Here is a 12,783-nt window from a genome sequence, read left to right on the forward strand (position 1 = left end):
CCAAAAAACCCTAAGGCTTGCTGCCTTTCCCTTGCGAGACCTCCTTTCTCCAATGCCATCCGCGGCTCTGAACATTCAGGACTCGGCTTCCTTAGCCACTGTAGCTAGACTCTATTTAAGACCTATATTTTAATGAGGGCATCACTAGTGATAATTATTTGATATGTGCCTTGCAAGTCTCTTAGAAATCTCGGCATGATACAGCTGCTGGTGAGTCTAACCCAGAGGTTAGACTTCTGCCTCTGTGGGTTCCCCTGGGTTTTCATGTGGCTTGTTTCTTCTCTTTGTTCATGTATCTGGTCTAATAATACAGAGGCCTGAACATTGACCATCTTCTCGAACATTCCCTGCCCCCAAATCTACACCTTTGATTTCTTCACATCATTTTATTTTTCTTTATAATGCAGAGCAAAACTGTCACAGCAGTGAAGGTATGATGGAAAATAAGTAAAATAACACTTCCAGAAAAGATTATGTATTTGTTTCCTTGCTTAGTCTTTGTCTCTTTTACTGGGATATAACTTCCTGGAAGGCAGAGGATTTTGTCTTGTTTCCCCACTGCTTCTCCTCACTTAGAACAGGGCCTGGCACATAATAAATATTTGATAATTTTTTTTAGTTCATTAATAAATCAACAGATGACCTAGAGTCTAAAAGCAAAGAAATTCTTGGGAACTAGTATTCAGTCTTTGAAAGAAAAATTCTTCTAGAAATAAGATTGCATTTCCTAGTAGGTAAAGCCCTGAAGTTATAGACACTGGAACTAGATTCCAGAATATTTTGAAATTTTAGTAAAGGTTTAAAGTTATGATACAAATCAATTCTATAAAATACTTTACATACCTTTAATGTCAGTCAAAGGCAAGTGACACGTCACTTTTGGGTTACTATCTTAATGAAGATGTGTTTTGTGGGATGTCTATATTTTTGAACAGTTAATGGTCACTCTTTGGTACTGGCCATTCTGTTTACTTCCTGAGTTTCCTGATTCCCTCTGATATAAATTCTTACGGAGACAGGTCAATGTGACAGAAGGACCCAGGTGCTAGAATGTTCTAAACTGTAATTTAAATACATTTTCATAATCATGCTTCCCAACTCCAAAGCATTGCTGAGAACTTACATCTTGAGTCAGGGTTTCGAGAGATTTCCCCCTGCTGATCCTCTGGCTGTTGGATCCGTGTCTCAGTGACCTAAAACAACCACAACCAACTGGTCAATACATCCAAGACCAAATTTTGACTTTTGAGTCATGGCCGTTTTAAGAACAAAATAAAGTAACTTTTCCGATACCATCACAAATGCTTATTATTTCTTTTTGTAGTGAAAGCTTTCATTTATTCAAATGCCTTTGAGCTCATCTCACAAATTAAAGAATTTTCCCTTCTGATCTTAAAAGTAAGAATCTGACCATCACCAAGGAAAAGGTTTTTGAAAGATTTTTTTTTTTTTTTTGACTCTTTGAATCGGATTGTGGGTTTCATTGTTGCCATCAGCAAATAGAACAAAGTTCCTCCTGCACGCCTATCTGCCAACCGGGGTGGTGCACTGAGACCATTTCCTGCAAAACTCCTTTCCTTGTTTTCTCTGCAGCTTTGTCTCCTGGTGTATTTACCTGCGCTCCTGGCGGATGTGATGCTGCACACTGAGAATTGACCTTTCCTTTGCAGGCTGTCCCTCAAATGATCCGCTCAGCATGCGTTGTCGAGTGCAGGCTCTAGGAAAAAAAAAAAAAAAAAAAAAGAAGCCCGAGATAAATGCGTGATCTGTACACTTGGGATGAATAATACATAACTGCTCATTACTCTTATTATTTTTAAGGAAACACCAATGATAAGGCAAAACACAGCAAATGACACATGACCATGAAGGAAAATGGACTTGAGGCTCGGTGTCAAGAACACTTACAAAGCAGAACCACCACAGCTACATGGCGGGGCCAGGAAATAGACAGAAAGCTCCCACCCGCCACGACCTGCCTCCCCTCACCCCAGGGGACTGCTCCCATCAGGGTCCCGCAAGCCTCATCATAGGTAGGCATGATGTTGGTTTTGAATTTCGACAAGGGGGTTTCTAAGAGCAACCCTTTGGGGAAGGATTTGTCCACCCAGGCCCCTGGGATGCAGAGTCTATGTCCCAAGGAGATTCTGCAGAACTCCAGGGAAGTAGGAAAACATAAAACCGGAGGCAAAAGTGACTGACAGAGAGAGGTAATGAAAACTGAGATTAATACCTAGGAAACCTCAGTCTAAAGTCCGTGGCTTATAGGTGACTGGTTACCTCTTTCTTTGCAAACCACGGAACTCTGAAGACTTTTTAAAAATGTGCCCCCTTGAAACCATACCTGGGCTGGTATAGTTTCAGATTTGTTAATGAGGGAAGATAATTGGGTGACTCAACACCTGGGGTGTGAATGATTGGAAGAGAAAACAAAATTCCTCTTCCAGAAAGCTCCCTCCATCTGGAAACGACAGCAATTCTCTTGACGTAGTAGTCAAGTGGAGAGAAAATAATACAGAGGCTCAGAGACCTGTGTCCCACAGGCGACACTGCCACCGACTAGGTGAGTGACCTTTGGGCTCAGTTTTCTGATTGGTAAAGTGAGGACAAGACCCTGATCTCAAAGAAAACTCACAGACTTAAAATATCAGGGTCTTACGTTATGCAAATTTTATGATGCCGTGTTTGTTCAACACCTGAACACATGACTTTTGTCATTGCGTTACATGAAATTTTCATACTTATGCTTCCTAAAATGCATTTCTAGATTGCCTTTGAATTAGATTATCATCGTCTGTCTCAGAGTGAAGATTTTCAAGAAAAAGAACCATGTCTCTCTCTAGCACATTTGCAAGCCACTCTTATGATAGCACGTGTATATTCGAGTAATTAAAAATACCTCTGATGCCAATGAAGATAATCAAGGCAAATACCTACGAAAATCATGCAAATTCAATGAATGTAAATGCGTTTCAGGAAGCCATCCTCACATCACTCTCCTTGGTTTAATAAGCACCACGGAGCATTTCTATGTAAAATCCAAAGTCAAAATTTTACCGAACGACGAGGATTTATGGCACTGAGAGACAGAGAATGGGCTTATTTCCAGGACCAGGACGGTGTCCTGCAGGAAGATGCATTTGTAAGTCAGGCTGAGCTCCCCAAGCTTTAGCACCATCTCGAACAATGTACATAGACTAAGAACTGTTCTTCGGACCAAGGGCTGGAAACGACGAAGCAACTGGAGAACATCTATTTGGAAAGCTGTGTTGTCTTGCCACAGATCTACAGATCTTGCCATTTGTGTAAACGTCAGGACTTAACCTTTAGCCATGGTCTTAGTAACCTTTATTTTTTGTCCTAAGAATCCCCCCTGCCAAAGTAGCTGAGCCCTTAGGGCTTACCTACAAAACACGTGCAACTTGAATGCAGTACACGCGTTCGACCTGTCCATCCCTGCTCTGTTTGGCGTGGAGAGATGACACTGGCCCCGAGTTGCCTATGACATAGGACTGCGGGACGTGCCCCACAGCCCAGTCTGAGCATGCGTGGGCATTCTCGCTGGAGAAGAGTTAGGACGCATCTTCGGACTCCAGAACCTCATGGGTGTCCCAACATCCACGTCAACGCAACACACCCATGTCCCCTGGGGTGGCTCTGTGGAGCCTGCTGAGACTCCGTTCTCTGACCCAGCAAGACAGGAAGGTGTCCATGGTGGGAGGTGCAGCCGCTGTTGGAAAGAGTCCACGCCCAAGGGCATCCCTTCCATCCCTCCACCAGCAACATGGCTGCAGTGCAGAGAGCCGCTCCTTTCCTCTTTGGCTCAAGACTAGCTCTTTCTTTCCCACTGGGGGCTAAAGAATTCAGAACATGACAGTAAAATGGGCTGGAGTTTCAGCTGTGCTGTGACATGTGAATCTTTGTTCTCTGGATGAGAAGGTCAGGTTGACCGGGGTTGGGGGGTGGGGGGAGGCTGGCTTTTAGCTGTACCCTGCCAGCAGAAATCGTGTGTTGAATCAGACTGAGACAACCACTCCGATGGGTAGGATATAGAACACCGCTGGCTCTCATTTCCTCTTCCGATCTCTTTCCTCTGAGTATGTAACAGTGTTTGTTAGTACAATTTCAAACCGGAAATGATGAGCAAAAGAACAAAATGCTCAGTAACTTGGGCCAGCTAAATCGTGTAACAGGTGGCTTCATAGTTGCGTTCGAGTTAAGCATACACCTTCGTGGTTTCCATTTCCTCGCTGCGGGGACCCTGCCAGAGCTTTGCCTTCTCGTGAGCAGAAGCTGCTCGCCCACCACCTCTTTTCCCAGAACTGCAAAGGTCCCCAGGTAACCTGAGCAGAGTGAAATCAGGCAGATGCAGCCCTCTTCCCTTGGCGTTCTGAGGTCCCCTTTGGTGCCTCTGGCTCAGTGCAACTATCTCTGAGCCCCTGTTCCAGCCCCACACCCCAGGGCTGCCCCCACATCTGGGCCAAGACAAAGGTCAACAATGGTCTCCATCTTCATGGGCAGCTCAACTCTTGTGGAGTCTCTTAGACCAAACGCTCTGATATCTCACTCTTTCCTTTGAGCATCTAGTGGTTTTTGAAGTAGGAAATTCTTTGGGAAATGCTAGAGCTTCTTAGTGGTAAACGAGGGGCTGCATTCATCTAGCAAATTGCTAAATAAACATTTGGGTGAAGGCAGTTTGCAGGGGTCGGGGTGAGTGGGGGCACATGATGCACAGCTCATTTGGAGGCTCCTCAAGGCTTTTTTCCTCTACTAAGGACAGTGGTGGATCTTACTAAACTCAAAACTCAAAATTCTGTTCTGGGTACCACATCCATTAGAGTTAAAAACCGGCTCTTTATCTGTAACAGCTTCCCCACAGAAACAACAGGTAATGGCACAGAAGAAACAACTCTTCTACAGATACATAAATCCGTCTAGAAGAAAACATATGGGGAACATCTAATTACATTATGCAAAAGTACCGGCTGCTAAAAACGGGTTTCCTACAGATGGAGGGAGGAACTCGGACGGCAGGACATAAACCTGGGGTAGGAGGGGGCAGGCAGGGAGCGAGGAAAAGAAGCTTCGTAACACTTCCACCCTGAGGACACCTGGACGTTGAAGCAGGTACAGAAAGAAGGCTGCATCAGGATGCTTCCGCAGAACAAAACAGCCTTATACATAAGCCACTGTCATGTTCTTTGATAATGTAAAATATTTTGCTATTTTGGAAAATAACAGGCTTAGTAGAAAATTATTCACTTCAATCTGGCCCTACTGGATTCCACTAAGAGGTTATACATTCTCTAATACAAGGCGCCAAGGTTCACACAAAAGTATGGTAAGCGCCTGCTTTATTATTTTTACGAGGAAATACAATTGCATTACACACAAGCATACACTGTAATCCAAATGGCGAATACCAAATCGTATTTCTGACATGAGTAATATAATTACAAACTTTGACATAAATGGGTTCTGAGAAGGAATAGGAAGGGAGAAATGAATATTCACTCACGCGAAAGCATAGGAAAATGCTTTATGTCCCATATGCTCCCGCAGCAAGTTATTAATGCTCATGGCGCTTTGTCATCACTGGTCACCTGCCTCAAGAGCTCTTTAGGGAGGGTCTGAGCACTCATCCCCGCGTTCCCAGGAGGAGCGGTGGCTGGCACTCTCCTGGGCAGAGTGATGGAGAGAAGGAGGGAGCGCGAAGCAGACAGGTGCAGGCATAAGGAGGCTGAGGGAGGAGGGGGCTGCATCTGGAACTTGCTAGTTTAAGGTCCAAACAGCACAGTAGGTTAGAACGTTCACACCTGGCAGCAGAGCTCAGACAGAAAGTTCCCCTTCGACTGGACGCCTGTCTTGAGAACACACGAGGTTTAGAACCATGCAGTTCCGATCTCGCCTCTGGCTGGTCCTGGCACCTCAGGCGGGGGACAGGCGTTCCCCGAGCCTCCGTGTCCTCTGTGTACAACGGAGACCACCACCACCCTTTCCACCAACCTCGCAGGGAGCCGGGAGGACCAGCTATGATTATGAATGCGCCCGTCTTTGGAAACACCGACACTTCGTCTCCATTTTAATGGCTGTTATTTACCTTTCTATCTTGTCCCATATCACGATTGATATTAAAATGTTCTATGGGGGTGGAGGACAGAAAAGTGAGTGTGACAGAGGGTCATATGGGAAGGTAAGTCTTCTCTGCTCTGCCCCTGATCAACAGTGATATGGACTAGCACTGAGCCTTTTCACCCGTCTCCACACATCCGTCCTCAATAAACATGCTGCGGTATTACCGCGAGCACAGTGATCTCTCAATCAACTCCTGCAATGTCCCGCGCAGGTGTTTCTCAGGTGGTCCCCAACGATCCTGCCTCCTGGTATTCATGCTCTGGCGTAAGGCAAGAATGTGGGTAGGACTTACTGACTTGCTCTTAACAAGTATAAGGCAATCAGGATGCGGTAAGTCACAAAAGACGCATTTCATCTTCCCCATTGTCCCTTGCCCCTCACTTGCTGGCTCAGCCGAAGCCGGCTGCCACGGTGTCCCAGGGCACAGCTGGTATTAAATCATTCTACAGGAGCGCCTGGGTGGCTCAGTCAGTTAAGCCTCTGCCTTCAGCTCAGGTCATGATCTCAGGGTCCTGGGATCGAGCCCCACACCCCGCTCTCTGCTTAGCGGGGAGCCTGCTTCCCCCCGCCCTCAATTCCTGCCTCTCTGCCTACTTGTGATCTCTCTCTGTCCAATAAATAAATAAAAGCTTTAAAAAAAAATCATCCTACAGAGGGTAGAGGACTACATTCTACAGAGGTACAATGGAGAGATCCACTTCTTAAGGAACGAGAGTGGCCATCTGCTGACGGTGCGAGAGGAAGGAACAGAAACATTAATCTAACTGCTTATGGGGAGCTAAACCTTATTAAGAATGGGAGAGTGGGCAAGGAAGGGGATTCCTCTGGAGCAAGTGATAAATGCCTGCTGCCTGTGAGAGACCCAGCTAAGCCACACCCCAGTTCCCCACGGAGACTTTGAGTTTAATCTCCATTGTTTCAATCACAAGCTTTGGGAGTAACTTGTTACACAATAGTTGGTAACTAAAACAGTTATCATCACTGTTGCTCATGTATCAGTTCACCATGCACACAGTAGGTGCTCAATAAATATTTGTGAAATGAATGAATCTTGAAATTTTGTGAAGATCCAATATTTTAATGTCTCTTGATCACTTCACACGTATGAAACAAGGCAATAATCACAAACAGCACAGCATGTGTTTGAAAAATGCTTTTGAAAGGGAAAGTGAACTTTAATTTTATCTCCAGTTAGAATACTAGGCTCCACAAGCAACGGGCTGCACGCCCATAAGAAAGGAGGCCCTGAGACAGGAATGAAAAAAAATCAGACAGTGCTTCTCGCAAGCCGAAAATTTATAAATCTTTATAGTCTATGTGACACTATTAAGGGAAACCTACAAGTCAATATGAGGCAGAACTGAGTTCATTTCAATCTCTTAAGAGGCGGGTCTGATCTGTCACTGGGAGCGTGGTCTCCATGAACGGTATCTTCACACGAAATCTACTACAATGCTGAAATGTAAGTAAGGATTTTGAGACTTTTATAACTTTACCAATAAGAAGTGAGATGTACATGTCATTAAAGTTACTCAGTGACAGACCTAGTCAGAAGGAAAAGTATTTGAATATTCAATTAAGTTATATTTTGCCACTTTAAATTTTTAATTAGAATTTAGATGTTTTTCGGCCTCACCCGAAGATAAAAGAAATACATTTTCAAGATGAAAACATTCATTTATTTGTTGCCTAGAGAGAAAGCGAAGCCGATCATACTGAAAACACACACCACGAACTTCAGGCGAAGTCTGGCTTTTCTTAGGGGATGGACCACAAAGTAATGGTATCAGGTCTTCACTGTCTTGTCCATATCTCTTCACAAGGGCAAGTTTCTTAGAAACCCCATCTAGTGGTTTAATAGAAAAAATTGCTCTGCCTGTCTTCTGGTACAGGGAGGCACAAAGCTTCAAGTGTCTGCTGAAAAATAATGAAGTCTTTTGTCTTGTCTGAGTGAGGAAATTCTCCATGATGCAGGCATATGTAATCCTTTTATTCCTGCTCCCTAGAGGAGAATTACAGTGAGGCATTTTCCTTTTCCCAGTTGGGGTTAATGTTATGCCCTCTCTACCTTTGAAAGTAAAACAAGACTAGGACCCCTGATGATGATTCAAATGTGGGAATATTCTTCAACAAACACACATTCCCAGTTGCAAAAATATTACCCCTGGTTTCTTGCCAAGCCTTTGAAAAAAACATATGAAAGACTGATTCTTTTTTTTTTTTAACCCCCTCTCTCTGCATTGCCTTTGTGCTTTGGAATTTCAATTACCCCTTATATGACAGCCATATATATATATAATCTTTTATGGAGGTTGAGGGAAGAGAATCATGTCTTAAGAAATTGTCTCTATTTTTCTTGACATTCCTCCATCTAAAATATTTTAAAATTGGCCCAAAGATTATGGTTATAAGAGAGTTCTTTGGAGCTTTATTAGCCTTTAAACACCACTAGTTGTTTATAGAAATACTAGCAGGGGGTCCTCTGTTTCTTTCTTCTCTCTCTCCATATCTTCTTTCTTAATTTTCCAGAACAAGGGTGTGGGAAAAGCCTGTACATTCTGTAATGAAAGAGAGAGGCCTATGAGTCTTCAAATTATTTTCATTCATTATAGAAAAGTTAGATTGCCTGAAACCATCTGGTGTTAAACGTAATTACCGTCTAAAGGAACTGCAGCGTAACTTCTCAGACAGTTAAATCTGAGGGATTTTACTCAGATCTTGAGGTCCACAAGGGTACACATTGCAAAGTATTATCGAATATTGGTTAATATAATGTAATCACATCAACAGAAAACAGGAAAATAGCCCTTTGGTGGTAATTACATGAAACTATGGCCGTAGACCAGGTTAAGAGAATGGGTGATGAGTATTTCCTGGAAAAGGGCTCTTACCTGATGCCAGGAGAGTGACGATGAAATCCTCCAAAGGGGACACAGCCGCAGATGCTAATAGGTAAGCTCCTCTGTAATGGCCTCTTGCTGAGACGAGGAAAAAGCTGCATTTTTTATCATAGTGAATACCCCTCTCCTTTGTGAATCAACCTGGTCCTGAGTAAATGGATATGGCTCTCTAGTATTAAGTGACATCTGATTTGTTCTCTCCAATCTTGCGCTATTCATAAAAATGTTGTCATACGCACACAGGTAAATTACACAGGCAACCAGAACCTCACTGCAGACTGAAACATAAGGGAAGCCTTATTGTCTTATCATAAGTAGGTATGATAAAGAAAAAAGAAAATCAGCTTAAAATCCCCGCCTTTAGCACATCTATTAGAATTCAGGAACTAGATTGTTTGAAACCCCACACCACAGTGGGGTTTAAATTCAGTAATGCTCCATCTGACCAGAAAAACATAAATTACAATGCAAAGACCGAACTTTTTATTATAACAAAAGTGAAAATTTGCAATGTTGCACAAGCCATAGGAACCAGTTTTTCTACCCTCATGGATTTTCTTATACTACTTATTACTTTATGCTCCAATGACATAATAGTAAAAGAAAAACCCTGTTCAAATATCTTGCTGCATCTGTTAGGTAAAATTTAATAGCAGCTCTCCTGATCCATATAGCTCCATTACAATCACGTTGTAATAACGTACGCGTCATGTATAATCTCAGTGAAATGTAACATACTTTGATTACCACAAATCAGGAAAGACTTAGGAAAACATGTTTAGAATACATCATTTTACTAAGCGTAATGACCGACGTTAACTAGACTTATTTCGATGAGCATTTCACAATACACACAAATCCCCTAGGATTAGGTTGTACACCTGAAATTAATGTAATGCTATGCATCAATTATATCTCAGTAAAAAAATTTAAGAAGAGTTCAAGGAAAGAAAGTTTGGTTTTAAAAAAGCCAAAAAAAATCATTTTGCTTAAATTAAGTTGTATTTTGCCTCTTTGAAATTTTCACTTTTTATGTTTTATACAAATGCTTACATCCACAGGTCTTATCTCCTCATTGCTCTCTGAATACACTTAATTTCCACATATTTACTTGGTCTCTATTTCTCCAAATCGTCCTTCACTTAACCTACGAGAGTTTTTAAATATCAGGAATAAGAGAAACCAACAAGTAGGTGACCTAAATAAAATCACAGATAAATATTTATGATAATATCTAATATTTCATTACATATTTGATTAATAGTTAATGTTTTGATGATAATATATTCAACATTAATCATTAGTATTCAATTTATGAGCATCTATAAATACATTACACATGTTAACAAGTATCTTTACTAAATCAAATGTTAATAATTTGTTATTTTATTAATGCTGAGCATATTAATCCCCAGTACTCTGGTTTTTGAAGACCTCAGGTTATTCTTGCCAAATGTTTGTCATAAAAAATTGCTGCTATATCAGGAGGCTGACCCAAACCCAGCTTTAGGGGTATCTGTTTCCTCTCATCTGCAGGGTCTTTCTGGGGCCCCCTTCCCCTCCCTTTCCTCTCCCCCCTCCCCCCCACTTTCCCCTCCTCCTCCCTCCCCTCCTGCCTCTGGAGTACATTCCACTGAGCTGTTGGCCAGTCTAAGCCTAAGGTCTGTGAGAGGCTGCAAGGTGCTCAGGGCCTCTGAGCCTTGCCCAGTGCGTCTTGCTAGTCATGGCCAGAATGAGGAGCTACAGAGAACACACTTGACCTTCTCCAAAGCTGCTACACGATGAAACAAGAACTTGAAAAGGAGAACTTGTCAAACGGGAAGGAGCACCCAGAGTAAGATGCTAACACTTGGCGTTATTAAGCTGCCTTAGATTTCCACACAATTGGTCCTGCTTCAGAGAACTGGAAGCTCTGGGTCTAGACGGGAAAGAACGGAATAAGAATGAAGAGGCTGTTTGTCCTTTCCTCAAATTCCCCTTGTCCTACAGCTAACGATGTGCATGGGAGAGCAGGTGGCCTCCTGGAGGGCATCCCAGGGGTTTAATTTGCAAGCTTTCCTTTAGAAAACTCCACGATCTCCCCAGTCTCTGCACTATCAGGCTCAACTGTCTTCCAGAGGAATGTGACCTAGATGCTTACGTTCTAGAGAAGAGCCCAGCGTCCGTTCATCTGTCCTGAGCCCTGGGGAGGCAGAGCTGGGAGAACAGGGACCTGGAAGAGGCCACGGGACAAAAACACTTGCTTTTAGCCTACAGCCCACGAAGAAATGCCCCCAGCTGAGTCCTCAGCCACTCAGAGGTCACAGAGCTCCAAAGTCAAGGGCACACCAAGGGTTCCAGGTAAGCAGTCATCACCCATGCAGAAGATAACACTATGCTCGTCTCGGTCACAGCGCTCACTGTCCCTCTGTGAGCGGTGCCCTGACGGCAGGTAGAGATTCTCTTCCATCTGGTCCTTGGGCCCCGATCACCAGCCCCCTTCTACCCAGTGATCTCGTCCTGCTCTCAATCGCTCTTCCTCCTGCCCAAATCCATCAGGCTCGCCTTTACCAACACCCGAGACCGTGCCCTCACGGCTCCTTGGTAGCTGTTCTTGCAACGTGCTGGTGGTGTCAGCCCCTCGGGCTAGGTCTCCTAACTCCGGGATAGGGCCATTTCTCCCCCTGGCCCATTCGAGCAGAAAGAAGGATGTCCTAGTTGCACTTCAGGCATTTCAAAGATCCCGGGTCTCCATTCCCAGGACTTTCAGCCGGCTGTCGGCGATGCCAACCGTGGTGATGCATCTGTGTTATTAGTCTGGGAGTCTCTCCATGAAAGGATCTGATGATACCTTATGTTAGCAAGACTAGCCCAGGGGCGGAGCCAGGACGCTAAGCCAGACTGGCTACTGAACCGCTAAGTGCCCCACGCAAGCTGCTCCTTTACTCCTCTGAGGCTGTTTCCAGCGCCCCCTGCAAGGTGCAGAGACTGAGGCTTTGCACGGACTTAACCACTACTCAGAGGATTCAAAGCCAAGCATGGCTGACTGCACACCCTTCCTCTTTCCACTTCTACCATACTGACACAGCACGCTCCATAGGACTCTGGACCTGAACGGGAATGAGGGGATTTTAGTAGGTCAGTGTTAAAAAGGCCGCAGTTTCAGTCCAGACATGAGCTTTCTTGAGCTGGCTTATCCAACAGGGTCTGGGGTTCGGGTTGCCACAAGCATCCAGCAAAAGATCTTCCATGAAGGCACTTCTATTACCCCCAGATAACTCAAGGCTAGCTCCCCTCTACCCCAGGAAGTTTTATGGAGGGAAAGGGAAGAGACTGGAGAGAGCTGTGGTTCTAAAGACTGAAGCCGCCCCAGACAGCAAGGATGATAAATTGGAAAGAGGGGCCCCTCCCCTTGAGGGGTGTGGTCCCACCACAGGGGCCACTGCCTGGGAAGGAGGGTGTGCCCAAGCAGGTGTAGTGGGGTCTCCATTTCAGCTCCTAATTTCCCCTTGACCTGGCAATTTCTGATGATGCATAACCTGTCTGTGTACCCTGGGAAGCAACCACGAGTGTCAGAAACACAACGGGCTCAGTGGTTGTCAATACAGGGGATTAGAATGAGGGATCCTCTACATTGTAAATGTGCAGAGTCAGAGGGAATGCGTGGATTTTGGAGTTAGACCAGGGTTTGACTCCTGGCTCCCCTGACTCGCAGGCAGGGTGACTTTAGGCAAGTCGCCTAAGCTTCCTGAGCCTTAATTTCTCCCTC

General features: G+C 44.3%; 1 protein-coding gene across 3 annotated transcripts in view; it reads right to left on the bottom strand.

The window, feature by feature from the left end:
• Positions 1 to 12,783, bottom strand: part of LOC111147028 (sodium leak channel, non-selective) — a 291,306-nt gene that overhangs the window by 44,607 nt on the left and 233,916 nt on the right. For 2 of the 3 annotated variants that reach the window (XM_022502882.1, XM_022502881.1), the window contains 2 exons: positions 1,616 to 1,717; positions 1,124 to 1,193 (listed from right to left, as the gene is read on the bottom strand). In XM_022502882.1, coding sequence (XP_022358590.1) covers positions 1,124 to 1,193; positions 1,616 to 1,717 — 172 coding nt within the window. Of the gene's footprint in view, positions 1 to 1,123; positions 1,194 to 1,615; positions 1,718 to 9,026; positions 9,114 to 12,783 lie in introns of all 3 variants that reach the window. The other variant, XM_022502880.1, reaches the window with a different exon arrangement.

Source organism: Enhydra lutris, unplaced genomic scaffold, assembly GCF_002288905.1.
Source record: "Enhydra lutris kenyoni isolate GAN:26980312 unplaced genomic scaffold, ASM228890v2 scaffoldscaffold15, whole genome shotgun sequence".
NCBI classification, from domain to species: Eukaryota; Metazoa; Chordata; class Mammalia; order Carnivora; family Mustelidae; genus Enhydra; species Enhydra lutris.